This window comes from Lynx rufus, unplaced genomic scaffold (genome assembly GCF_022079265.1).
Source record: "Lynx rufus isolate CCGP_SWC_20201006 ecotype Redwood Valley unplaced genomic scaffold, mLynRuf1.p SCAF_4, whole genome shotgun sequence".
Lineage (NCBI taxonomy): Eukaryota > Metazoa > Chordata > Mammalia > Carnivora > Felidae > Lynx > Lynx rufus.
Window position 1 is genome coordinate 144302952 of NW_025814856.1, and position 25168 is coordinate 144328119.

The 25168-nt window shown below is 37.8% G+C and overlaps 1 protein-coding gene across 1 annotated transcript in view; it reads right to left on the minus strand.

Moving 5' to 3' along the window:
• GRM8 (glutamate metabotropic receptor 8) overlaps nt 1–25168 on the minus strand; it is a 759669-nt gene that overhangs the window by 406257 nt on the left and 328244 nt on the right. The window contains exons 3-5 of the mRNA XM_047096173.1: nt 5215–5350; nt 4602–4756; nt 3372–3509 (exon numbers count right to left, since the gene is read on the minus strand). Of these exons, the coding sequence (XP_046952129.1) occupies nt 3372–3509; nt 4602–4756; nt 5215–5350 (429 nt within the window). The remainder of the gene's footprint in view (nt 1–3371; nt 3510–4601; nt 4757–5214; nt 5351–25168) is intronic.

The following is a 25168-nucleotide window of genomic DNA, read 5'->3' on the forward strand; positions in this document are numbered from 1 at the left end:
CAGAGAGAGGGAGACACAGAATCCAAAGCAGGCTCCCGGCTCTGAGCACAGAGACGGACGTGGGGCTGGGACCCACAGACTGAGATCATGACCTGAGCCAAAGTTGGACGCTTAACTGGCTGAGCCACCCAGGTACCCCTCAAACCCCTAATAAGAGTTTAGAGAAACTTGTTATTCTGAAAACAAGTCTATTAAGAAGTTATGATTACTTTATAACTAATTTCCTAGTTATTAGTTATAAATACATAAAACGAAGTTCATCCACTTCATTACTTCATTGAATGGCAGACTTTCATTAGTATGATCTAAATGATAGGATGTGACTGCACACAGACAGTAACATTCAGAAGTCAGAATTAAGCACAGTGTAAAATATACCTGAATGAAAACATAGAAGGTACTCCATAAACTCCCCTTTCAAATCCTTCTATAAACTGGACCTTCTTTATTTCCCATTATTCCTTAACATGCACCCTTCTTTCCAGTAAGCTGGACCTCTTCACTGCCCTTCGTACACATCTCCATGGCCTGTGCTACTCTGTGTCTTTGCCCTGCTGCTGGCCCATCTTCTCCCTCATCTTGATGTTCTCTCTTAAATCTTTCTTATCAAACTCTCACCTCTTCCGTGAAGTTTTGAATTTTCCAACCTGAACTTACAGTCATACATCTTCTAAAGTTCCACAATATCTATGTCCAAATTTAGCTTTTAATGATGGGATTTTTTCCTCCTCTGCTCATATACGATTTTACATGTACCTTTTTTTCCCCCTAACTAAATCACATTATTTAAAGGTAACACCTCCCTCTTGATGCCTCTCCTAAAGTTTCTGTCAAGATCCTATCCCACAGCTAATTTTTACTCCTTCTGATTGCTATTTTTATCTGACAAGATGCTCAAATGTGCCCTATCCTAAACGAAACATCTGTAACCCCACTTCTTTCTTTCTGAAGGGTTTTACCATACCTTTCTTTCCTTGCCAAACTTTAAAAAAAAAATCCTTCTTTCCTCCCCTTCCTCTATTCCAGCTCTATCTCAGAACCTCACGATCTGAGTCTGTCACCCTCCTGATTCCTCAGCCATACCTCTCAGCAGCACTGAAACTGCACGCACCCCATCTTTTCTCCTGCACGCTGGGAGGGCATGTCCTTCCCCAAACCCATCATGTTCTGCTGCCCTTCCTGATTCTTCTCCTAGAATCTTCAGTTATCATCCCTCAGCTCTGCTCCAAAAAGTTCTGGCAACTGCATCCCTGCCCTTGCCTTTAACTTCCAAGTCTCCATCTGCCACACACGAACCTGTATTATTAGTGCTGAATTCTCTGTGGGGTCTCAGACCTTATGCTGCCACCTGCTGGGCAGTTCCATGGGGCTATCTCAAAAACAAATTCAAGTTTGTCCCCTCCCAACCTACCATTCATTGTCTTCTCTGCGAACTAATTACATTACCTTTTTCCTAGTCCTAGCTGGTAGAGATTTTACATTCAGAATCTCCATTGCTTACCCCCACCCCACTGTTAGTCACTCACCATATACTTGCTGTAAATACTACTTTCCAGGACTTTTTTCCTCTGTGTTCTGCCCTGATTTGCACATCCTTGTTTAGGCTGTGACTGCCTATCACCAGGACTACTGGAAGGGCCCTGACTAATCTTTCACCTTCCTCTCTCCTGATCTGCAATCCTCCTCATACTTATGCCAGAAAAATCTGTTTGAAACAGGTATCTGAGCAACGCCCTAGACAAAAAGCCTCGAATAATTCTATTCTATAGGTAGAATAAAACCCAAAATCCCCAGCTCTGGGGTTTCTGGAAAGAACTTGAAGAACTTGCATGACACAACCCCAGCCACTCTCCCTCTTACTTACTATCCTCCCTCAATCACTCCAGCCGCCTCACTCACTCCAGCCCCCCCTCCAGTGGGGGATTTTTATCCCCTGCTATGGCTTGAACAAGAGCCTTGCCCTAGATCCTGGAATGGCTTGCCATCATATCTTCACATGGCTGACAACATCTTGCCATTCAGGTCTCATCTCAATGTCACCTCCTTAGAGAAGCATTCTCTGACTGCACAGCCTAATGGCCACCCTCCCTGCCGAAACCACCTGGTCAGCCCTTCGCATTTACCCCCCTTGTATTTCCCATAAGCACATCTCAGCATCTGGAAATATCTCTTCATTTATATGTTTACTTCTTTACTGTCTGTCTCCTCACACTGGAATGTAAGCCCCATGAGCACAGACCTCATCTCTGTTTGCAGATCCTGGAAGGGGGCCTGGCACACAGGAAACCTAAAGTCAGACTCTCCACAGCATGCCACCTACTTTTCACATCCCCAGCCTCATTCTATGTCTGCTCTAGCACTTATCATATTATGTCTTCTACTGAGCAGCTATTGCCAAATGAAATAATCAGAGGGAAAGGAGGATATATCAAAACATGAGAACAAGGAGTAGGTGAGGGAGGGGTATATAGTTATAAAATGCTCATTAAAGTTTTGTAGTATTCAGTGCAGAAGATTTATGCATCTTTGTTAAAATTATCCCTAATCTTTTATGGTTTTTGATCCTGCTATTAACAGTATTATTTAAATTTCATTTTCCACATATTAGTTTCTATAAAAAAAACTATAGACAGCTAGATAGATAGATGATATAGATATAGATATAGATATAGATATAGATATAGATATAGATATAGAAAAAGGTTTTTTATATTGACCTTGTATCTGTGGTTTGGTTAAATTGACTAAGTTCTAAGTAATTTTTAAAATTCCATAGGTGGTTCTATGTACATAATCATGTTATCTAAAAATTTAAAAAAATGTTTCGTTCTTACATTCAAAATATGTGCATTTAATATCACTATTATTTTTAAGCACAAGATACAGAAGGTAAAGCATAAAAAAATCATAGCTGCAAGAGCTATGCAGGATATGGGGGACAATCGTATTACAGGGACATGCATTGAAATAGTGCAAGAAAACCGCTGTCTTAGAGCAATGTATTATGATCTTCATCTTAACTACATGTTAAGTTCCTGGAGACCACTATTGTTTCTTGATTTTTTTGTCTATATCCCACCAAGCCTATTAAAGTGCTTTGCCCATAGTAGAAACTCAATAAATGTTTCTAAATAGAATTCAAACACACCAGTGTTGGACACGTTGCATGTGATCAAGAAATACTTGTTGACTGTAAGAACCAATGAACACACATAAGTTTGTTGAATGATCAGTGTATGCTCAATCCTGCTGAGAAACTGATAAGAAACTTGAAGAAATAGGAGATACTCTGATCATTGTCCATATAGAAAAACTTCATTTTTCAGTTAATGATAAAACAAATGCACGAAGGGAAACATTTCACTGGTTACCTGTGCATTTCTTTATATGAGTGTTCCTTTTTCCATGTGATCCTAACTTGCATCCAAAATTCTCCTCCCAAAATTCTGCGAACCACACATTTCTTCGATTATTGGCAAGAGTTCGGCTTCTAAAGTAGCGATCAAACCCTATTTTAGAGAGAAAAGGTATGATTTTAATATTCTTTCAAAATCAAAACCAAATACTGTCAGAGCTTTTGAATGGCTATTATGTCAGACATTTGAATGAATATGTTGTGATTATTGCATGAAAAAAAAACCCAAAACGTATTAACAAATGGGGAAGAACCAATAGCCCAGAAATTAGTCTTCCCATATGGTAAAAGCCAAGGGTAATCAACAGATAATATCATCACCCTCACTCTTCACCATTGAGTCACCTGGCTGTATAGATGAACATAACAGGAGGGCCTGTTAATGTCATCATCACAACCTCCCCCTCTCCTCTACATCACAGTGACCAGCGACATTCTGCTATATATTCAGAACCAACTCAGACTTTTCTCATTCTTCTCTCTCTCTCCTAACAGGAGTCAATGTTCCAGGTTGCTATGCTTCTTCCTGACTCAAAATGTATCTGTCCTAGATGTTCCATTTTTCAGCTAATCCAATAAACTAACCAGCTCTGATGTAGTCTTATGCAGTCATGGGTAATGGGCTAATGTGTTAGCCTGCTCGGGTGACACCTCATAAAAGAGAGATCACCTGGAACTAATGTTTTACTCCAAAAGATAATGGGGAAGGTAGGAATTTCAGTCACTGCTAAGACGATTGGAAATGATATCTTGGAGACAAACTTCCTCTCAGGGAAGCTCCATATCTTTGTTGTTGCATTTACTTATCTATAGGGTCAGCCCAGTCTCACATCTCCATTTTATAGAAAGCAAATACTCTCCCCATGACAATGCTGTAACCATCATCTATGCCATGGAAATGTGCAAGCTTAGAGGGCAACATCATGGAAAGGGCTAACATCATAGAAATATCTAAGGCCAACTATAACTCCCTTTTTTAAAGAAAAAATCTAATGGGCATTCTTTTCTAATGAAAAATATATATTGAGTTAAATAGTTACTGTCTTGGCATTTCTACCATCAGAATTACAAATTCTATCCAGAATCATCAACCATGGGTACATTTCATCATATGCTGATATTCTGGTTTTGCCTTGGAGTTTTGATTCAATTGGAATGAAACAAATTTTCTATGGCTTGTCCTTACCATCAATTGATGCCCTTTTGGGCAGAATTGTCACCGCTCCTTCTGCAATCTCCTCCTGCTGATAAACAGGTGCTATTTTGGATCCCCAACTATCTGAGCCAATCCAGAGAAAATGACCACTTTGGTTTAATTTTTTCGCTGCTTCCAATATCCTCCTACAGGAATAAAAAGAAATAAAACATACCATATTTCTCAAGAAACACTACACTTATGAATGTTATAAGACCAGATATATTGAATTATATACACTCAGTAGGTCAGTGTTAAACAATTAGTCAATCACTAACTGCCTGAGTCTTATCATTTCTAAAGGAAACATATTGACACCTGCTAGTTAGCCTTATCCTTAACCTCATTCACATTATTCTGTCTATCATTCTTACTTGTCTCATTTCTTTCAGCCCCCAAGTTTTACTTTATAGACATTTCAGACTTAGGAACTAGAAGGCTGTTGTGTCTCTGTGCAGCAGAAGGCAATCTGTAATTGCATGAGAACGCTGCAATTCCTGTGAAATCTCACAAGATTTTACACTGAACATGAAATATGTTAAAAAAAAAAAAAGGATGTGGATTGCACATCTGATCCAACATCAAGAAGAAAATTAATCCGCACCTGATGTCATCTTCATTGGCAAACATAATCACTGCCCGAGCATTAGGTGTTTCTAGCAGGCGTTTGATAATTTTTTCAAATTCTCCAGGTCTTGGTTCACGTGGGATTTTCTGTGATTGAGCAATGCAAACACCACCTATTTTAAAAAGAGAGAGTGACTCAGAAATGGCACTTATTTAATTAACCAATTTAATGAGGTTAGCTATTTTATAAAAACGAATGATTCAATGCAGTATGTTTTTCAAAACTTTCATCCTCACCTATTAAAAGCAATCATGTTTGTTGCATTACAATATATATATCAAATAAATGACATCAATTATTTAATCATACATCAGGGTTATTGCTTTATTTTCCAAGCTTAAAGATTATTTTTGTGGATGTCTATAATAAAGCTAAAGTGTACAAAATGTGTAATGACAGTCAAGGAGTGCAAAGAAGAATGGCTGTTTTGATTCATTTGATGTTAAGTTGAAAAACAAGTGCCTGGATTAATAAAAAGTGTGAGTATGTCTTATAGGTGAGACCACCTATTAAGTAAAAGGATCCTTTTGCTATTTTATCTATTTGTAGACCTGCTTTAAAGTTAATTTCATTTTACAGCTCATAGTATTACAGCGAAAGTTTTATGTATCAGCAAAATGATATGTTATGAAACAAGCAGTCTTCAAAACTATTTGAGACACAGGCAAGTTCCAAAGATGCAGACCCTCGGTTGACATTATGTCTCCACCAAGAAAATCAAAATGGCAGCAATCCCATCCCTCTATCACAGAAGGAAGGAAGGAAGGAAGGAAGGAAGGAAGGAAGGAAGGAAGGAAGGAAGGAACAGGGGAAGGGGACAGGAAGGGAGGGGAGGGAGGGGAGGGGAGAGGAGGGGAGGGAAGGGGAGGGCAGGGACGGCGAGGAGAGGCGAGGAGGAAGGAAGGAAGGAAGGAAGGAAGGAAGGAAGGAAGGAAGGAAGGAAGGAAGGAAAGAAGGAAGGAAGGAAAGAAGGAAGGAAGGAAGGAAGGAAGGAAGGAAGGAAGGAAGGAAGGAAGGAAGGAAGGAAGAAAAAAAGAGTTCTTCCTTTGGTCTCTCCTTCTAAGGCAATGAGAAACCAAAGAGAAAAGTTTAGAAATGACCTCTGCCACCTGTCAGGGTTCCTCAATTACAGTAGAGTAGAAAGTGAACATATTCTAATATTAGAAGAAAAATGAATATTAGCAATATGGTTCAGTTGCATTATGGCTTACATAGGCTTTTTTTGAGTCAGATGAGAAAGCACCATTTATAACATTGCTTCAGTAGGCAATGACATTTTTATTTCCAAACAATTGCCAATACATTCAGTCACCCAAACATTATTATGTTCCACTATATGGTTATGTATTGGGCTGGACACTGGGGATACACAATCTAATCCAGGAGTTATACCATCTAGTCTGGGAAATAGTCATTCCGATAAATTATCATAGAATATGAGGTAAATTTTACAATTAAAAGGATATACTTACATAATGGGAACACAGAGGAAGAGGTAATTAAAGTGCTTAAGAGATTTTAAAGAGCAAATATACATCCATCTAGGAACAAAAGTGGGACATTTCTGGTATAGGCAAAAGTATGAAAGAACCTTGTTTGATCATGGCCTATGGTCAAGACTGGCTGGGGCTGAGTTTGGAAAGAATGGCCAGGCCCAGCTTGAGAATGACTTTGTTAGACATGCCAAATAATTTGGACTTTATCTTGAAAACAATGGGAACCCACTGAATATTCAGAAGCGGGAGAATTACATGATGAGTTGTATGCCTTGGGAAGAAACCTCAGGTAGCCAAACAAAGAAGAAATGTCTGGTATCCAGACAACGGCCATTGTGGACAGACTTACCATGTGTAGCAATAATGTATGCTAACAGTGTTAGAGTACTGAAGGTTATATTTCTTATAAGTTAGAGCATGGTCTAAGTTATCCCTATGATTGCAATGTTCTTACTAAACTCTTCAGGAGTAGGAATTGCCCATAATCCACAGACAGAGCCTGTAGATAGCTAGCCTACTAATATGCCATTAATAGTTGTGGTGATTGATTCATTGTTTCATTAAATATTCATTGCACGCCCCTACTGCACAGGGGCTGTGGATGCAATGGTGAATATAATAGACACAGTTTATGCCTTCAGAGTGTAGAAACATTGTGGGTAAAACAGGCTTAAATGCAAACAACAACAACAACAAAAGTAAGTATATAATTATAAATTATGGTGAGTTCTATGAGAAAGACCAAGGGCATTTAATTTACATGGAGGAGTGTTCAGGAAAAGTCTCTCTAAAGTGTTGTTGAAGTCAGAAAGAAGACACAATGGGTGAGAACAGCATGTGAAAGGGCAGGAAAGAGCCATCTGAGCTAATGAATGACAGAGAGAGAGAGAAATGTGAGACAAAGATGAGAGGTAGACAGGGGCCACGTCATGCATAGTTTGTGCAGGTCCTGTGGAAGATTATGAATAATTAAAGTGATTAACTACCTCACTTAATGTTTCTCTTTCTTCACCTTTTAAGAAGCCCATAGAAATAGGTCTCATCTGTGAACACTGCCTTTCATGGAGGAAAAATGGATGAGGGTCACTTATGCAGAGGACAAACCGGAGTGGAAAGAACAGGAGGTATTGAGCCCCATTAAGAAGTTACTGGAAGAGGCCACAGAGAATGATGCCTGAGACAATGCTACTGGTGCCAAGGAGGAGTAGACAGAGATGTTAGAATCTGAGTTAGAATCAATGAAGCTTCACACTATTTTTACCAGCTTTATTGAGGGAGGATTTACAAATAAAAATTGTATATATTTAGACTGTACTGATTTTATCTAAGCAGTGAGGTTGTGGGAAACCACTAAGCATGACACTAAGGTTTTGGCCTTTGTGACCAGTTTGTGTGATGCCACCATTAAACAAGCAGGCAATACAGGAGGGTGAGAAGGTACATAGAGGAGAAAAGAATGATTCTGATTCAGGACAGGTTGTCTTTGAAGTACCCATGGAACATCAAATTGAAGACGTTGGTCTGGAACTAAAGAGAGATGGAAAATGTAATTACAGTTTTGTCAGGTGCTGATGCAGTAGGTAGTTGAAGTGTCAGGAATGAACAGGTCACTCAGAAGGAATATTTAAATCAACAACAGGTGAAAAGGTGAATGATGGAGCTCTGAAAAACCACTAGCATTGGAGAGGGAACTAGCAAATGTGAATGGAAAGTAGTGACCACATATTTGGAGGAGAAAACTTTTAAGACAAAGTCTAGTGGTAAGTTGAAGACTGCATAATGTTTTTAAAAATAAAAAAAACAAATAAACAAAAAACTATGATGAATGGAAGGATTAGGTAGCTGTAGGAATGTGAAAACAAAACTGTAACACTCTAGGGAACAATAGCTGTTTTAAAACATGACTGCCCTTTTAATTAAATTGCTGTGATTACTTAAGCATCCCATTAAAGACATGTCGTACCCTAAGTATCATTTGAGATTACTACTGACTCCATAGCCGGAAGAAATGAAGACTGAAAAAAATTTTATTATGAGTATTTCAGATGAGACAAACAGGCAATCCAGACATAGTTTAGTCTGAATTCATTGATTTATTCATTCACTAAGGATCTATTAAACTTTTTGTTCGTAAAAAGCTGAGTTAGGTTGGATTCTTACATAGTCTAAATTCATTTCATATTTTTTATGTCTCTGCCTCGTATTTGTCAGCCTGGTCAATTTGTTTTCCTGGAAAGAGGGACCACACAATTAATTTATTTCAGCTGAACAAATACTTATAAGGAAACTGCTCCACATGGCATTTTGCTGTTTGATGCCTTATGGATATTTTATTAAATTGTGGACTGTATTACTTCCCAAGTGATTGCATTTAGAAGATTGGGATTCTTTTCTTAGCTCTGAAACTCATTCACACTTTCTATCTTCACATCAGTCAAAAAGCCCGACAGTTAATCCATTCATAAGCACTCAAGGTCTGCTATGTTTCATGAGCTACAGACATGCAAAGATTGTCTGTCTTCAGCATCTTGTAATATAATTGAATGACAAGATGTACACATAAGAAAAGCCAGATAAGAATATAAAATTATCTAATGATGAAAAACAATTGCATAGGTTATATCAAAAGGCAGTAGTAATTATCGTCACCCCTCAAAACAGGCCCATGATTTCATAAGAAGTCATTATATACTGTTGAGAGTTTGGTCAAATACCAGTGAAATTTAGTCAAACATTCAGGCTTAGTGAAAGATATGTTTTCCTACAATCAATACCTGTACCTATAATACCTACAATACCTTTCCTACATTATCTAATGTTTTAATATTTAAAGAGACTCTCAGACTTGATTTAGACTCCTGGCATGAGCAGGAGGAAGAGGAGTTGCCCTCCATCAAAGAACATGTCTATTACATCTATTTTTCCATATCTTACCCTGAGAGAATTCTGACTGCATGCAATTCAAGGGACACCAACTTTCCTGTTCTGCAGGTGTGCCCAGTTCTGCATGAAATAATTTCTAAAGCTTAGCACTTTCCTGAAGTGTAGGAAAATAATGCTGCATGGAGGAATTTATAATTGGTTGTTTTCTGGAATTTGCTGTTTGATTTCCTTGCTTGTGTAATTTTTTCTTTTGATTAATAATAATAATTGGAAGATCATTTGTAGAACTGAACGCTTTACATACACTTTGTAACATACACAACGGTTCTTTCTCAGTCTCATTCACTGATACCTCACTAGTCCTAATGGCAGCACTCTAAGGTTGGTATTATCACCATATTTTTGATGAGGACAATGAGAAACAGGGGTGTAAACAGCCAGTAAGAGGCTGGAACGCAGGTTCAGATCCTGGTCTGTCTGACTCCAAGTCTAGACTTTTCCCATCACCTTGCTTATCCAGAATTAACTATACATGTTGCTTAATGGTTTAGTAGATACAAATGATTGATGAATAAAATAAAGCAAATTTAAAGACTCATTAAGAAACCCAGAAACCCAGCAGGTTGCCCCTTATAAGTCAATTTATAGCTACACAAATACAGTACTTCTATTGAGTATTAAGAACTTAAGATACTGGGGTGCCTGAGTGGCTCAGTCGGTTAAGCACCCGACTTGGGCTCAGGTCATGATCTCGTGGTTTGTGAGCTCGAGCTCCGCATCGGGCTCTGTGCTGACAGCTCAGAGCCTGGAGCCTGCTTCAGATTCTGTGTCTCCCTCTCTCTCTGCCCCTCCCCTGGTCACGCTCTGTCTCTCTCTGTCTTTCAATAATAAACGTTAAAAAAAATTAAAAAAAAAATAGAACTTAAGATACCTAGAATCTATACAGATTTCTTAGAACTGACTTAATCTTCTTCAGTATATAACCAGTCCACCCTCAAAACCTTCCAATTATCCCTGCAAATGCCTGTCTTCAGAAAGACTTTGCTGATGTCCTTTGTATTCCATTTCTCCTTTGCATTGCAGTAATTGTATTCTTTTATTTTGTTATTTTTTTCTCATCTTAGACTATAAACTCCATGCATACTGAACCTTGTCTTTCACATTTACCACCATATCCTTATCACCTATCACTATGTTTGGTACATACAGACTTCAACAAATATTTGTTCAATGAATAGATGGAAGATTTGTAATAGGCACTGATGGTATAGAGAAAGACAATGAGATAGTTCTGCCTGCAAACATCTCTCAGCCAAGTCAGGAAACAAAAGGATGCATGTAAATATATGTTTAAAAATAAGTGACATAAAAGAAGTTAAAAACGTGGACCATGATAATTCAGAGCAAGTTGCCACTGAAATGGGTCTGTTTCCCAAAACCATTTTTATGAGGGTTCCAAGAATTAGAATACCATGTTAACTTTAGTGTATTCATCTGTAGGGTGGCACAATAATTTGCTCTCCTTGATTCAAGGGCAAGTTTGTAAATAATTCCATTTCATAAGTTTTATCTCTTTATTTCATGGGTGAGTAGCTTGATGTCTCAGGTCTGAGAGATGAAAGGTACATTCATGAGTTGATTCACCAGTGCAGGAAGATATTGGAGTGAGGAAGAAAACAGACTTAGCATCAGAAGGCCTAAGAGTGGATTCTGTGTGACCTGAGACAAAGCTCTCATCTCTCAGTTCCCTCATTTCTGTAATAAGGTTCATAAAAACCATCTCCCAGAGATATCAAGAGAACCAAATTTAAAAAGGCAATCTAACAAGGGTCTATACAGATGTGGTACATTATTAGTGTTGTTAATAATCCTCATCATCATGACCAGATAAGCACCATCACTGAACCTGACAGTGGAGACAGTTGATATTCAGGCTTAAAATATGGGATTGTCAACAAATCACATTCTTGAATCCTTTCCACTCTTTGTATAATATTATCAGCTATCCTAAATTCTGAGAAATGATACTTGTCCATTTGTCTATGCCAATAGATAAGATGGCTACATTTCACCTTTCACCTATTATTGGTCAACACAATGTGACTGGGGCAATTTCAACGTGAGAGAATGGGAAAAGTTACTCACATTTTCCTTTTCAAACCCCAGTTCCCACCCTATTGATCCAAGTCTCTTTTCAAAGAGAGTCTATAAGTATTTTGAAGACCTGGGTTGAAAATTAGAGTTTAACTCTTTAAAAGAATAACACAGTAGTAAAAACTATGTAACTATTAGTGGTAGCAACTATTAAGAAGCAAAGGTTGCTATGGAAACAACCACATTTTCACTTAACATTTGCCTATAGATTGTTGAGAGGCTGGAATCTAAAGTGTCTGAGACAGTGTTTTCACAGGTTGGGTTCCCCAGGAAGCAGACCCTTAGAAGGAGCTTGAAATGCATATTTGCTCTCGGCCTCCACTCTATGGAGGGCCCAACAAGGAAGCAGCACTGAGCAGAGAAGTCCAGCTGGCGATGGCCCAGTGACAAGCTCCCAACATCACAGGGAGTTCCGAGGCTAGAATGGCTCCCAGGGTTGTTTTAAATTAGAGCAGGAAGGCCAAGGCATTATACTTTCACATGAATCAGTTGTTGAATGTGGGCCCTGTCCTGAAGTGGTGGAGGTAGGGGTAGGGTTATAAAATTGGGCAGGGCAGCTCTCTACAGCCAGGCAATCTTCAAGGGCCAGTATAGCCCTCCCAATGGCAAGGTCAGCAGGCCTTTGCTAAGTGGGGATTTGAAGGGGCATTCACCATTTATACAAATTAAAATTTACAGAGAAATGAAGATATTGCATCTCTAAAATGATAGTATATGTCAAATAATTAATAAATGTTATTGTTTAATTTCAAAACTCCTCTTCAAAGAGACTGTATTGCACAAAGAAATGTACTGCACAAAGGCAATCTATATAAATAGCACAAAACTGGAATTATAGGCCAACTTAGACAACAGAACTAGGATCATAAAACTCCCTGCTATTTCAATAGAGAAGTTTTGTGAAAGCAATCTGAAAGGATAAAGTATCACATTTTCAGTTGTTGCTTATTTTTAAGAACAAAATCTCTATTAATAATGTGGAAGGAGAAAAATAAAACAAGAAACAATGTCACAGCACTAAGTTCCAACTGTGATGAAAATCGAGGAGGATTAAATTATTAGGAATGAAATTACTTACTAAGCTATGTACAGAATATAAAATGTGATTTCTTTTAAACATGATTATTACCAGTGTTGGTTGGTTCACAATTTCTGTCAAGTTAAGTTCTAAGCAAATTAGGTCAAGTCTCTGGTTGTCTAACCTGTTAGATCTGCATGACAGACTTCAGTTTGGCGCATAAACAAATCAACAAAATTACCATTTTATTAACTGTCAGAGAGAATGACTAGACTCTTGGTAAAAATTGACTGGTCAAAATTTTTGATTGAGCATAAAAAATCGCCTGTAATTGACCATTTTGGGTCAAATAAAAATGTGACATAGTAAACTATTACATAATTATTTCTTATGAATGTGCCTCCAGATAATGGCAATGAACAAAACCAAATAACCAATTTTTGTTTTTTCCTTAAAGACAATAAAAACACATAAACTCTCCAAAGTGTCCAGATCCCAGTTTCAATTCCTGAGAGGGGAGGAGTCTCCATTCTCTGGAATCCATTCTCTGGAAGCCAACTGGTTATCTGACAGTTCAACCCCATTCTGATGCTATCTACCCAGAGACAGCATCAGATCCCACAGGTGTAGATCCAGTCCTCTAAGACTGCTCTCCCACCTCGCTTTAGGCACCAGTCACAATCTGGATTGTTACTTCTACTTCAGACCAACTGGCTATAAATCAGAGGTCCCTAAGACCCCTCCTTGGGTTCAGTTAATTTGCTTGAGCAATTTACAGAACTCAGAGAATCATTGCACTTACTAGATCACCAGTTTTATAAGACTATAGCCAGATGAAGGAGATGCATAGGGCAAGATATGGAAAAAGAGCACGAAGCTTCCATGCCCTCTCTGACTGTGCCACTCTCCCCCAATGTGCAGGTGTTCAGCAACCCAGAAGCTCTCCAAATCCTGCCCTTTTGGGTTTTTCTGGAGGCTTCATTACACAGGCCTGATTGGTTAAGTCATTGGCCATTGGTGATTGAATTCTATTTCCAGCCCCTTTCTCTTTCCTGGAGGTGGGGGAATGTGACTAAAAGTTCCAACCCACTAATCACACTGTTAGTTCTCCCAGAAACCAGCCCCAGTCCTCAGGTGACCTAAGGGCTTTCCCAGAGTTACCTCATTCACATAATGAAAGACACCTCTATTACTTTCATCACTTAGAAGATTCCATGATTCTTAGGAGTTCTGTCCCCAAAATAGGAGAAAAACCAAATACATATTTATTATAAATCATACTATCACAAGTCTCCACCCTAATTACCCTTGGTATCATTTCTTTCCATCTTTCTGGAGATATAAGTAAAATAGCAACTTGGTCTAATGTAATTGGTCCTTTAGTGATAGTTGACTAAAATTTGTTCTGAGGTTCAAATAAGTGTAATCACACTTTTTGTAACAATATTTTCACCTCCATATGTGGTGCACAACTGGGACTTCGCAGAAAAGTGCACAGTATGATCCGAGTGTGTACGTTTGTCAGCTTAAAGTGCACTTTGGGAAAGAGAAGATTTATCTCACACATCACAGTAAAGAAAAAGTGTTATTTTTAACAACATGGATTAAAACAGCAAAACTGTACTTAAATTTGTGCTCATTCTATCTTTTTCTCCTTCTCTTTCTCTCTGTAAAACATTTTATCCCTTTTCCTATATCAAATGCCATGTAGACTCTTAAAGGGACTCTGAGAAGCAATGAAATAAGGGAATGAAACTTCTGGTACAAAAAAGGCATGAGCCAAATACTACTTCCTATGTGTCCCATCGAGGTTAGCAACAGGGACAAGCCACTCTGAAAAAGACTGGCACAGATAGCCATCTCCTGCCCACCTCCTGCCTGTCTATGGTATCTCAGAGACACTGATGCTCAGGAGGACTGGGCTGAGAGAGTCTCACACGGTCAGTGACCATACATACTTGGCTTTCTAACTCAGCCACAACTCATCACAGATCCCAATATTTGCTCAAAGGAACACAGTGGTACAGTGGTTATGAATCTCTTCTCTGGGGCTAGATTTCCTGGCTCTAAATCCTGGCACATCTCTTACTGACTAGTGATTCTGGGTAAGTTATGTAACATTTCTGTGCCTCTGTCCCTCACCTGAACATCGTGGGGATGCTACTATCTTCCAAATGCATTACTATGAGTAAATAAGGAATTGAATAAGCACTCAACAGATTAATTTTTGTCACAGAAAACACATCAGTTTTATATATATATATTTTTTTTTTTTCAACGTTTATTTATTTTTGGGACAGAGAGAGACAGAGCATGAACAGGGGAGGGGCAGAGAGAGAGGGAGACACAGATTCGGAAACAGGCTCCAGGCTCCGAGCCATCAGCCCAGAGCCTGACGCGGGGCTCGAACTCACGGACCGCGAGATCGTGACCTGGCTGAAGTCGGACGCTTAACCGACTGCGCCACCCAGGCGCCCAGTTTTATATTTTTTAAATCAAAATTGACAAACCCCAAACAGAAATGGTAACTTATTTTCATCAAGCAATATTTACCTATAACATTATTCCAAAACACCTCAAACTTCACTCCCCAAATGTACACAGAATAATAACTCTTACCTGAGATTCTAGTTGATGGGCTGTGAACTGTAGAAAGTCTTACAGTCAGAAAGGAAACTCATGCCCATCACAAGCTAGACCTAAACTTCTTATGTGTTCTTTTCCTACTCCTAAAAGCTGTAAATATCTAAGGCAATATAGGTACAGTATGTGGGAAACATTCAGAGAAAGAAAGAAAGAAAGAAAGAAAGAAAGAAAGAAAGAAAGAAAGAAAGAAAGAAAGAAAGAAAGAAAGAAAGAAAGAAAGAAAGAAAGAAGAGGCAGTTAGAAGAGAAATGACATGGGGGGTGAGGGGGAAGGGAAGAAGAGAGAGAACAGGAGAAGAACCCAGGGAGACCAGAGAGCACACCCTCCAGGATGGAAGGATCTCTGGAGCTAGGCAAAAAAAGGATTTTTTGTAGGGTCAAAAAAGCAAATGTAGGGTTAGAAACAGTTGAAGAAGGAGGACTTGACTAGTTTTAAATAAGTTTTACTAATGAGTTGTACACATTTGTATTTCTTTGGATTATTTTCTTAGTACTATTTTTGGAGTGTTTGGGCATTTTTATTTTGTTTTATCTGTTTGTTTTTGCTTTTTAAAGTAGATGACCAGATATTGGGGCCAACAATATGACAAGAAGGTTTCAAAAGATAAAACTACCTCCCTGTAAATGCTCAAAGGTACAATACGAACAGACTCTATGAGAGAAGAGAATTTCATATTTTCCAGGCCATTTCCTGGAAAAACATTTAGGCCAAAATTACTGTCCAATAGTATTGGACTGTGAATTAAGCCCATTACAGTTAAATTAGAAACTAGTCATTCAGTTATAGATTAGGAATTCATTACAGAATTACAGCTATTAAATTTAATTACTGAGGGGGGAGGAGAAACATCAGTGGTATCCACTCTTCAATTATTCAACAAATATTTATTGAACACTTGTTACTTGTCAGATGCTTTTTACACATAGAGTACACAGTAGTAAACAAGACAGAGAAGGCCCCTGACTTCACAGAGCTTACATTTCATTATATCTCTAGGGTCCAGTAAAGCCTGAAATGTGTGGGCATTCATTGGATGCGTGATTGAATAAGTGAGTGAACAAGAAGCTCCTATTTCATAAGGTAGTGGAGTGATCTAATAAAGAGATAATCATATTTATTAAAAATACCATCATTTGCAAAACATCTCTGCATCTATATGTGTATATAGCATAAAGTCATTTCCAAATAGCTTCTGCCAATAGTACACTCTCAAAAGTATCTCAAGAGCAGCTATCAGAACTTGCAAACCATGAGCATTCTTCTATCAAGTACCCAAGTAATATCCTATTCTACTTATTAGCATACTTGAATTGTATTATGTATTGGCTTTTTTTTTAAGTTTATTTATTTATTTTGAGAGACAGAGACAGCACGAGTAGAGGAGGGGCAAAGAGAGAATCCCAAGCAGGGTCCATGCTGCTAGTGCACGAGTTTCGAACTCATGAAACCACGAAATCATGATCTGAGCCAAAACCAAGAGTCAGACACTTAACTGACTGAGCCACCCAGGCATCCCTGGTATTGGCTTTTAATCAGTGGTCTTTACTCAAAGCAGCATTTTCTTTTTTAAAAAATTTTTTTTTCAACGTTTTTTATTTATTTTTGGGACAGAGAGAGACAGAGCATGAACGGGGGAGGGGCAGAGAGAGAGGGAGACACAGAATTGGAAACAGGCTCCAGGCTCCGAGCCATCAGCCCAGAGCCTGACGCGGGGCTCGAACTCCCGGACCGCGAGATCGTGACCTGGCTGAAGTCGGACGCTTAACCGACTGCGCCACCCAGGCGCCCCCAAAGCAGCATTTTCAACAAATATTCAAAGGGGGATAACATTCTCTATTTAAGGAAGAAGGAACTGAAAGCTCTATTGTCATTATTTTAGCTAAATAACTCCTTAGAGCAAGAGTTTTACCACAACCAATGTACAGTAGTGACTAAACTAAGAAATGGCCTTCTGAGAACAAAAATAAGCACCAAAAGCATTTAGAAACTCACTCTTTAAGCAGATGCAAGAACTTGTATTGTTTCTCTAGGTAATAGAAGATTATTTTCCAGAGCAGGATTTGATCTATGTGTTTGAGTTATAAAAAGGTTAAAAATATAGTTATATATTTAACTTCCTGGATTCAAATAGGACTACAAAGAGAGGAGAAGGAATATGCATATTCTTGATAGCAAGCCATTTACATTTTAATTTTTTAAAGGACTCTCTTTTAAAAAGTTTAACAGCATCACTGAAGTATAGTTGATACACAGTATACAGAAGAACTGTATATGTTTAATGCACACAATTTGGTAAGTCTAGACATAAGTATATAACTGTGATACTATCACCAAAATCAGGATAATAATACTTATCCATTATCTTCAAATGTTTCCTTTTGTTACCCCCCACACACCTTTTTTTGTAGTTAGAACACTTAAGTAACATGAGATCTACTGTCTCAACAAAGTTTTAAGTGCACAATACTGTGTTGTTAACTATAGGCACGATATTGTGTAGCAGGTCTCTAGAATGTATTCATCTTTTATAACTGAAACTTTATACCCATTGAACAATTCCGTATTTCTTCTTCTACCCAGCCCCTGGAAATCACCATTCCACTCTCTGCTCCTACAAGTTTGACTATTTTAGACACTTCGTTTAAGCAGAATCATATAGGATTTGTCCTTCGGAGACTGGCTTATTTCATTGAACATGGTATTCTCCAGGTTAGTCCCTGTTGTCACAAACAGTAGAATTTCCTTCTGTTTTAAGACTGAATAATATTCCACTGCATGTATATTACACATTTTGATGATTCACTTATCTGTCAATAGGCATTCAGGTTGTTTCCATACCTTGGCTATTGTGAATAATGCTGCAATGAACATGGGACAGACATCTCTCTGAGATCCTAATTTCAACTCTTGGATAAATACCCAGAAATGACACTCCTCAATTATATGGTAGTCCTAGTTTTAATATTTTTGAGGAAGCTACACACAGTTTTAAATAATGGCTGTACCACTTTACATTCCCACTAACAATGTACAAGTTCCCAATTTCTCCAAATCCTTGCCAACATTTGCTATACTTTGTTGTTTGTTTTTTTTTGTTTTGTTTTGTGATAATTGCCATGCTAACAGGTGTGAATTAATATTTCATTGTAGTAGTGATTTGCATTTTTCTGATAATCAGTGATGTTGAGCATCTTTTCATATACACAGTAGCCATTTGTATGTTTTCTTGGGAGGAATATCTATTCAAGTTATTTGACTTTAAATGGGTTATTTGGGTTTTTTTGCTATTGAGTTGTTAAAGCTTAAAGCACTTTTGTTAAATTTTGGACTAGATTTTCCTAAAATAGAGGACAATTAGTAACTTGCGATGCAAGATTCCCCCATAAACAAATGAAATCAATTACTACTTTTTCCTTAATGAAAAATACATTTTATTTCTTTTTTAAGTTTATTTATTTTGAGAGAGAGAGTACACATGCACATGTACACAAGTGGGAGAGGGGCAGAGAGAGGGAGAGACAGAATCCCAAGCAGGCTCCATGCTGTCAGCACAGAGCTCTATGTGGGGCTCAAACTCAGGAACCATGAGATCATAACCTGAACCAAAATCAAGAGTCAGATGCTTAACTGACTGAGTCACCCAGGTGCCCCAAAAAATCCGTTTTAGTATAGAAAATAATAATAATGACTCACTGAACACTAGTTCACCATGTTTTAATATTTCATTTCACCCTCATAATATCCCAGTGCTATTGAATAAGGTAAACATTAGAAACTTCTTTTTATATTGAAGGAACTGTCCCTAAGATCACACAGCTAGGAAGCTCGAGTGAAGACCTCATAAACCTAATTCTAATAGCTAAGTATACTTACTGTACTTTGCAATTGTCTCTCAATAATTGTCTTCTTGGTCATTAAATCTCAATATATATAACTAAACACAGCATCAATAGGTAAGGTAGTATAATCAAAATGAAAATTCCAATGTTTGATACTATCAGGACTGAGTAATTTAGAATTTGGTCTGGTTTAGGTCAGGCAGAAATTTCATTCACTAACACCCTCTCAAAAAAGTATCCTTCATGCATCTATTCCCCACAAACCCAGCCATGTCTGCTGTCATTCACAGAGAATTAACTGAGCCCTTACTACATACTGAGTGATCTGTTGGAATCTGGAGTTACAAAAATGAATAAGACATGGTCCCTTGTCTTAACATACTTACAGTAAATAACACAATATAAAAACAAAAATTACAATTTGATTTGAGAAATACAGGGTGTGTGTATATATATTTATATATGTTTATATAATTATATAAATATATATAATATATAAATATTAAATATATAATATATATTTATAAAATATAAATATATAATCTATAATATATATAAATATATTATATATAAGCGTATATATTATATATAATTATATATATAAATTATATAAAAAATATATTTTATATATATATATATATATATATATATATATATATAAATAAATACAGGGTAACCTCGGGACACAGGACCAAGAGAATGGAATCTAGTAACTCTGAATAAGATTCACTGGCTCCTTCAAGTGACCATGGGAATAGACGGTCAGAGAAGTGTAAAGAGTAGCTGTATAGCACATCGATACACACCGGGATCAGCAAGTCAGAAAACATTTCAGAAGTGAGCTTATGATTGATTTAGCTCCCCAGAAACCAGTAAAATCTATTTCTAATGAACACTACCTATCAGCAGAAAAGTTTGGTATTTCCCATGAAAATGTGATTGTCATTAATAATTTAAATATGATGTGATAAACACCCCATATTTATGTACAAAAGGGGATTTAATTTCACTTTTCCACAATAAGAAACAGACAACTCATCTTGGGGTGGAAAGAATACAGCAAAAAATAAATAAATAACAATTAAAATGGCCCCTTGAAGGGGAAATAGCAAAGCCTCAATCGTGGAAAGAATACAGCAAAAAATAAATAAATAACAATTAAAATGGCCCCTTGAAGGGGAAATAGCAAAGCCTCAATCCTAAGAACAAAGGATTTCAGCTGGGTTCAATAAATTTTAATCAAAACTAATCAAATTGCTAAATACATGGCATTATTTATTTCAATGTCAAAACATGTCAGAACTTGTGAGAATAGTTTTCTAAACATTTTATTCTTATTATTGCAAACTATGAAAATGTACAAGCCAGGGCAAAGTTATATCGTTTAGGGATTCACTAACAGTCTTTCACTGAAACTAAAAAACTTCTATATCCTCAGTCTTATAAAGAAAATTTGGCAGGGGTGTTATAACATTTTGCATTAAATTATATCATTTATCTATGGGGGTTCTTAGAAAAGAACATTAAGCCTTCAATAGTCCCAACATCTTCCAAGCACAAAAATGAAAACCAATCAGAACCATAAATGACAAAAGGATAACAATTTGTTCCCTCATAAATTTCTGTGATATAATTTCTACAATTTCTGTTCAGGCAATGACTCCCAGCTAAAACTCATGCTCCTTACAAATGCATTATTTTTCAACCATATATAGCATGTGAAATCTATAAAATGAAAAGCAGTTTGACTTGTGAACAGAAAGTCCTGATATATGAACAGTATGACAGAAGACCTGATTCTATCATAATAACAAGTTCACTCATGACGTGATATAGTTTTCCCATCCCTATATTGGACCGTGCCTACATTCCCTCTGTAGTTGACCCTGGGCAGTCACTTAGCCCCCTCTGGCTATCAGTTTCCTCATTCGTAAAAAGAAAGGTGCTCAACAGGATGATCTCGAGATTCCTTTGAATTTTGATATTTTGTGTTTCTATGAATATACCACATACACTGCCTCTCCTGAGTACTGTGAATTATGTAAGTTCCAATACAGGAATAGAACATCATGTAAAATACAATAAATCACTTTGTTAAAAGCCTACAAGAGAAAGACTAGAGGATACACAAAACTTGTTCAAATAAAAACTATGAAGCCTAGCGTTATGAGTCAGGGCATGACTGGGTAACTTAACATGGATGGAACTGGAGAGTGTTATGCTAAGTGAAATAAGTCACACAGAGAAAGACAGATACCATATGTTTTCACTCTTATGTGGATCCAGAGAAACTTAACAGAAGACCATGGGGGAGGGGAAGCAGAAAAAAAAAAAAAGTTGGAGAGGGAGGGAACCAAACCATAAGAAACTCCTAAAAACTGAGAACAAACTGAGGGTTGATGGGGGTGGGAGGGAGGAGAGGGTGGGTAATGGGTATTGAGGAGGGCACCTGTTGGGATGAGCACCGGGTGTTGCATGGAAACCAATTTGACGATGAATTTCATATTAAAAAAAAAAAGAGAGAGAGATGCTAAGCCAAAAAAACAAAACAAAACAAAACACTGAGTATTTTACAAAAGTATTAGAGCCTTAGTCAGGTGCTTGGGGTCTGTAGGCCATTCATGGAAGCACTACAATTCCTTGTCAGTTCAATAAGAATGAAATCAGAGTGGGGGTTAGGCCTAGTCATGAAGAAGATGGAGACATCTTCCTGCCGATTTGTCCATTCACCTATCACTATTTAATGATAGCTAACTCTTCTCTCATGTTTTCATTCTCCTCTCGTATTTCTTTACCATACTCCACTTTCCTTTCCTTTCTCTCCTTTTTTCTTCTCTTACTCCACCCTCTCCCCTTTCAAAAACCAGAAAATTGTGCCAGATCAGTGGATACATGCCCTTCCACTGTTGCTAACCCGACTCACTAAAGGACAGCAGTAGCAGCACAGAACTGTTGTGTGGCCTGGCATCTGGTTAAGTATGAACACAGAACATGTTCGTTTGAGCTCCACTTCCTCCAACTCCAAATATCCAACTAAGTTTTTGAGTATAAAATGAGGAAAACAAATGTCATCAGTGTTATGAAAGTAAGAAGTAGATGATGGCCAAGTCATAATTGACTTACCAAAGCAGAAAAAATGAAACAAAAGCCCACAATGCGTGGGGATGGGGCCGATGCCAACAGAAACAAAGCTGTCACTCTACCCAACATGAGAAAGGCCCTGAAAATGGAGGGTCCAGAGACTCCAGAGGTGGGGTTGAAAGTCAAATCAGGTGAAATAGTTGTAAGACCCTTTTTTTAAATTCCAGTCCCTCTGCACAGAAGATAAGAGTGTCACTTTCTATAGAGGATGAACTCAGGGACACCAGACACAGCTGAGGACTGAGCAAGTTGCTATAAAGTGAAAGCCTGCAGGCTGAATGGGGAGCCCCTGGGCCTCTGTCCCTGCTGGGCACTCAGACTTCAGAAGCTTAATGTTCATCTCCAGGCAGAAAATTGGAGGAATCTTCTCTGGTGAAACTGGCCAAAAGGTAGCAACACACTGACACTCATTTGGGTGTCTTCCCACCAAATAACCATGTCTAGCAGCTTACTTTACAGTAAGACCACCAGTCAGCAAAACTTGCCACACTTCCTAAGCTTCCAAACAGCAAGGCAGCACCACATTCTTAACATCTCACCAAACAGAACAGAAGAACTCGGAGAACACAGAAACAAAACACAAGCAGAAGATGACTTCAAGAATATTAATGTCGTCAGGGGTGCCTGGGTGGCTCAGTTGGTTAAGCGACCGACTTCGGCTCAGGTCATGATCTCACGGTTGGTGAGTTCAAGCCCCACGTTGGGCTCTGTGCTGACAGCTCAGAGCTTGGAGCCTACTTCAGATTCTATGTCTCCCCCTCTCTCTACCTGTCGCCTGCTCACGCTCTGTGTCTCTCTGTCTCTCAATAATAAATAAAAACGTTAAAAACATTAAAAAAAAAGAACATTAATGTTGTCAGAAGGAGCTCCTAGCAATTAAAAGGATAAGTGAGATAGAAATATTTTAATAAATGAGATGTAAGAGAAAGTTGAGGAAATATTTAGAAAGTAAAACAAATGAAAAAAATAATCATGACATAAGAGAATTCATTTAGAAGATTCAACATTCAAATGTTGAAGTCTCAAAAAGGAAATAAAGGGAAGCCATTACCAAAAAAATAAAAGAATGTTTCTGAGAATTAAAGAACAGGAGTTTTTTAATTAAAAACACCAACTACCTAACCAAAAGAAAAAAGAAGAAAGATAAAGGGAGAAAACCTACGTAAAGGAACATTAGCACAAATTTTAAAGCACTTATGAGTAAAAACACAGTGCAGAAAAAGGATTAAGGCTCAGAATGGCTTCTGGATTCCCTGTGGCAGTACTACTTGTCAGAAGAAAACAAAGCAACACTGTCAGAATCATGAGGAAGATGAGTTTTATTCAAGATGAACATAGAATGACCCAAGCTATAAATGAAACCATATTTTGGTAAAACAAACCTTATTTTGGACATGGAGAAACCTCAAAAAAAATTTACTTCCTGTGTACCCTTTCAAGGAAGCTTCTGGAGGATGTACACTAGCCAAACAAGGAAGAAACAAGAAAGAGGATGATTCCAAATCCAGGTAACAGGTACTCGAACACAGGAAAGTTAAAAGGATTTCTCAAAGTTATGAAGAAGTTGTTCAGATCAACTGGTCTATAGATCATCCAGTCCAGATTAGAGCAGAAAGATGGAAGACTCCAGAAGTATCTCCAAGAAAAAAGAAATAATTGATGGACTGTTAGATGTGTTTGTACAGAAAGAATATGTACAGCTCTGCTAGAGTTTGAGGGTGGATTCATAATAAATATATAAAAAACCAAGTATATGGCAAAGCAAAGAATTATTAATTCCAGGAAAAACAACATACGTGGAAAAAGAGACATGTTATTTTAGTACCCTATCTAGATCAATTGTGACATCATGTGTACAGTCATGATGGCATAAACACTGAATATTAATTGGACCAAAATTATGACACAATCCTACTGGAAGAATTAGAGAAGTGTATGTATGTCTACATGCACATTCACATGCAATCTATGTGTTGGGGCTGGGCGTTAAGTCAGCATCTTCCATAGTAGGGAGACAATAAAATGAAAACTAAAAAATCAAGATAGTAGCATATGGAAATATGGAGACAAATACAAGAGAAACAACCAAAGGAGTCGAAAACAAATCTTCTACAAGATCAAGATTCAAAAGTGGGAGGGGAGTAGCTGTTGATTTTTGTTAAGCCTAGCTGCACTACATATGATATCACTTAGATAAAATACATGCTTGGGGCTCTGCTTTTTAAGGTCATCAAGTAGGAAGAAAAAACGGTTGAAGATGGCAAGATGATTTCAATCATACCTGTTAAAGGAAGCATCTTCTGTAACTGGGTTTCTCTTCAAAATGTTTCTGCATCTTTATACGTATGCCTGCATCATCTTACTTACTTGGAGTTGGGTTTGTCTGTTTTGTTTGCTTTTGGTGAAATAACAGATGCTTGTTTCCTCTTCTTAGGACCAAAACTTACGCAATAATGCACATTGACAAAAATAATAGCTAATGAGAACATGACAAGCCACGCTGCCAGGGTTTAAAGCATCAGCCTCCATCTCAGTCAGAGCTAACGTGTCCATAAGTTCTGTTTCCTATCCAAATTCCAAAGATTCTTCTCAGATACAGCACTAGCTGTTTTTAATGACATAAAGGACCTATCATTTAAACAAAACCACAACTGGGGTGCCTGGGTGGCTCAGTCAGTTAAGGGTCTGACTCTTGGTTTCAGCTCAGGTCATGATCTCATGGTTTGTTGAGTTTGAGCCGCGCGTCAGGTTCT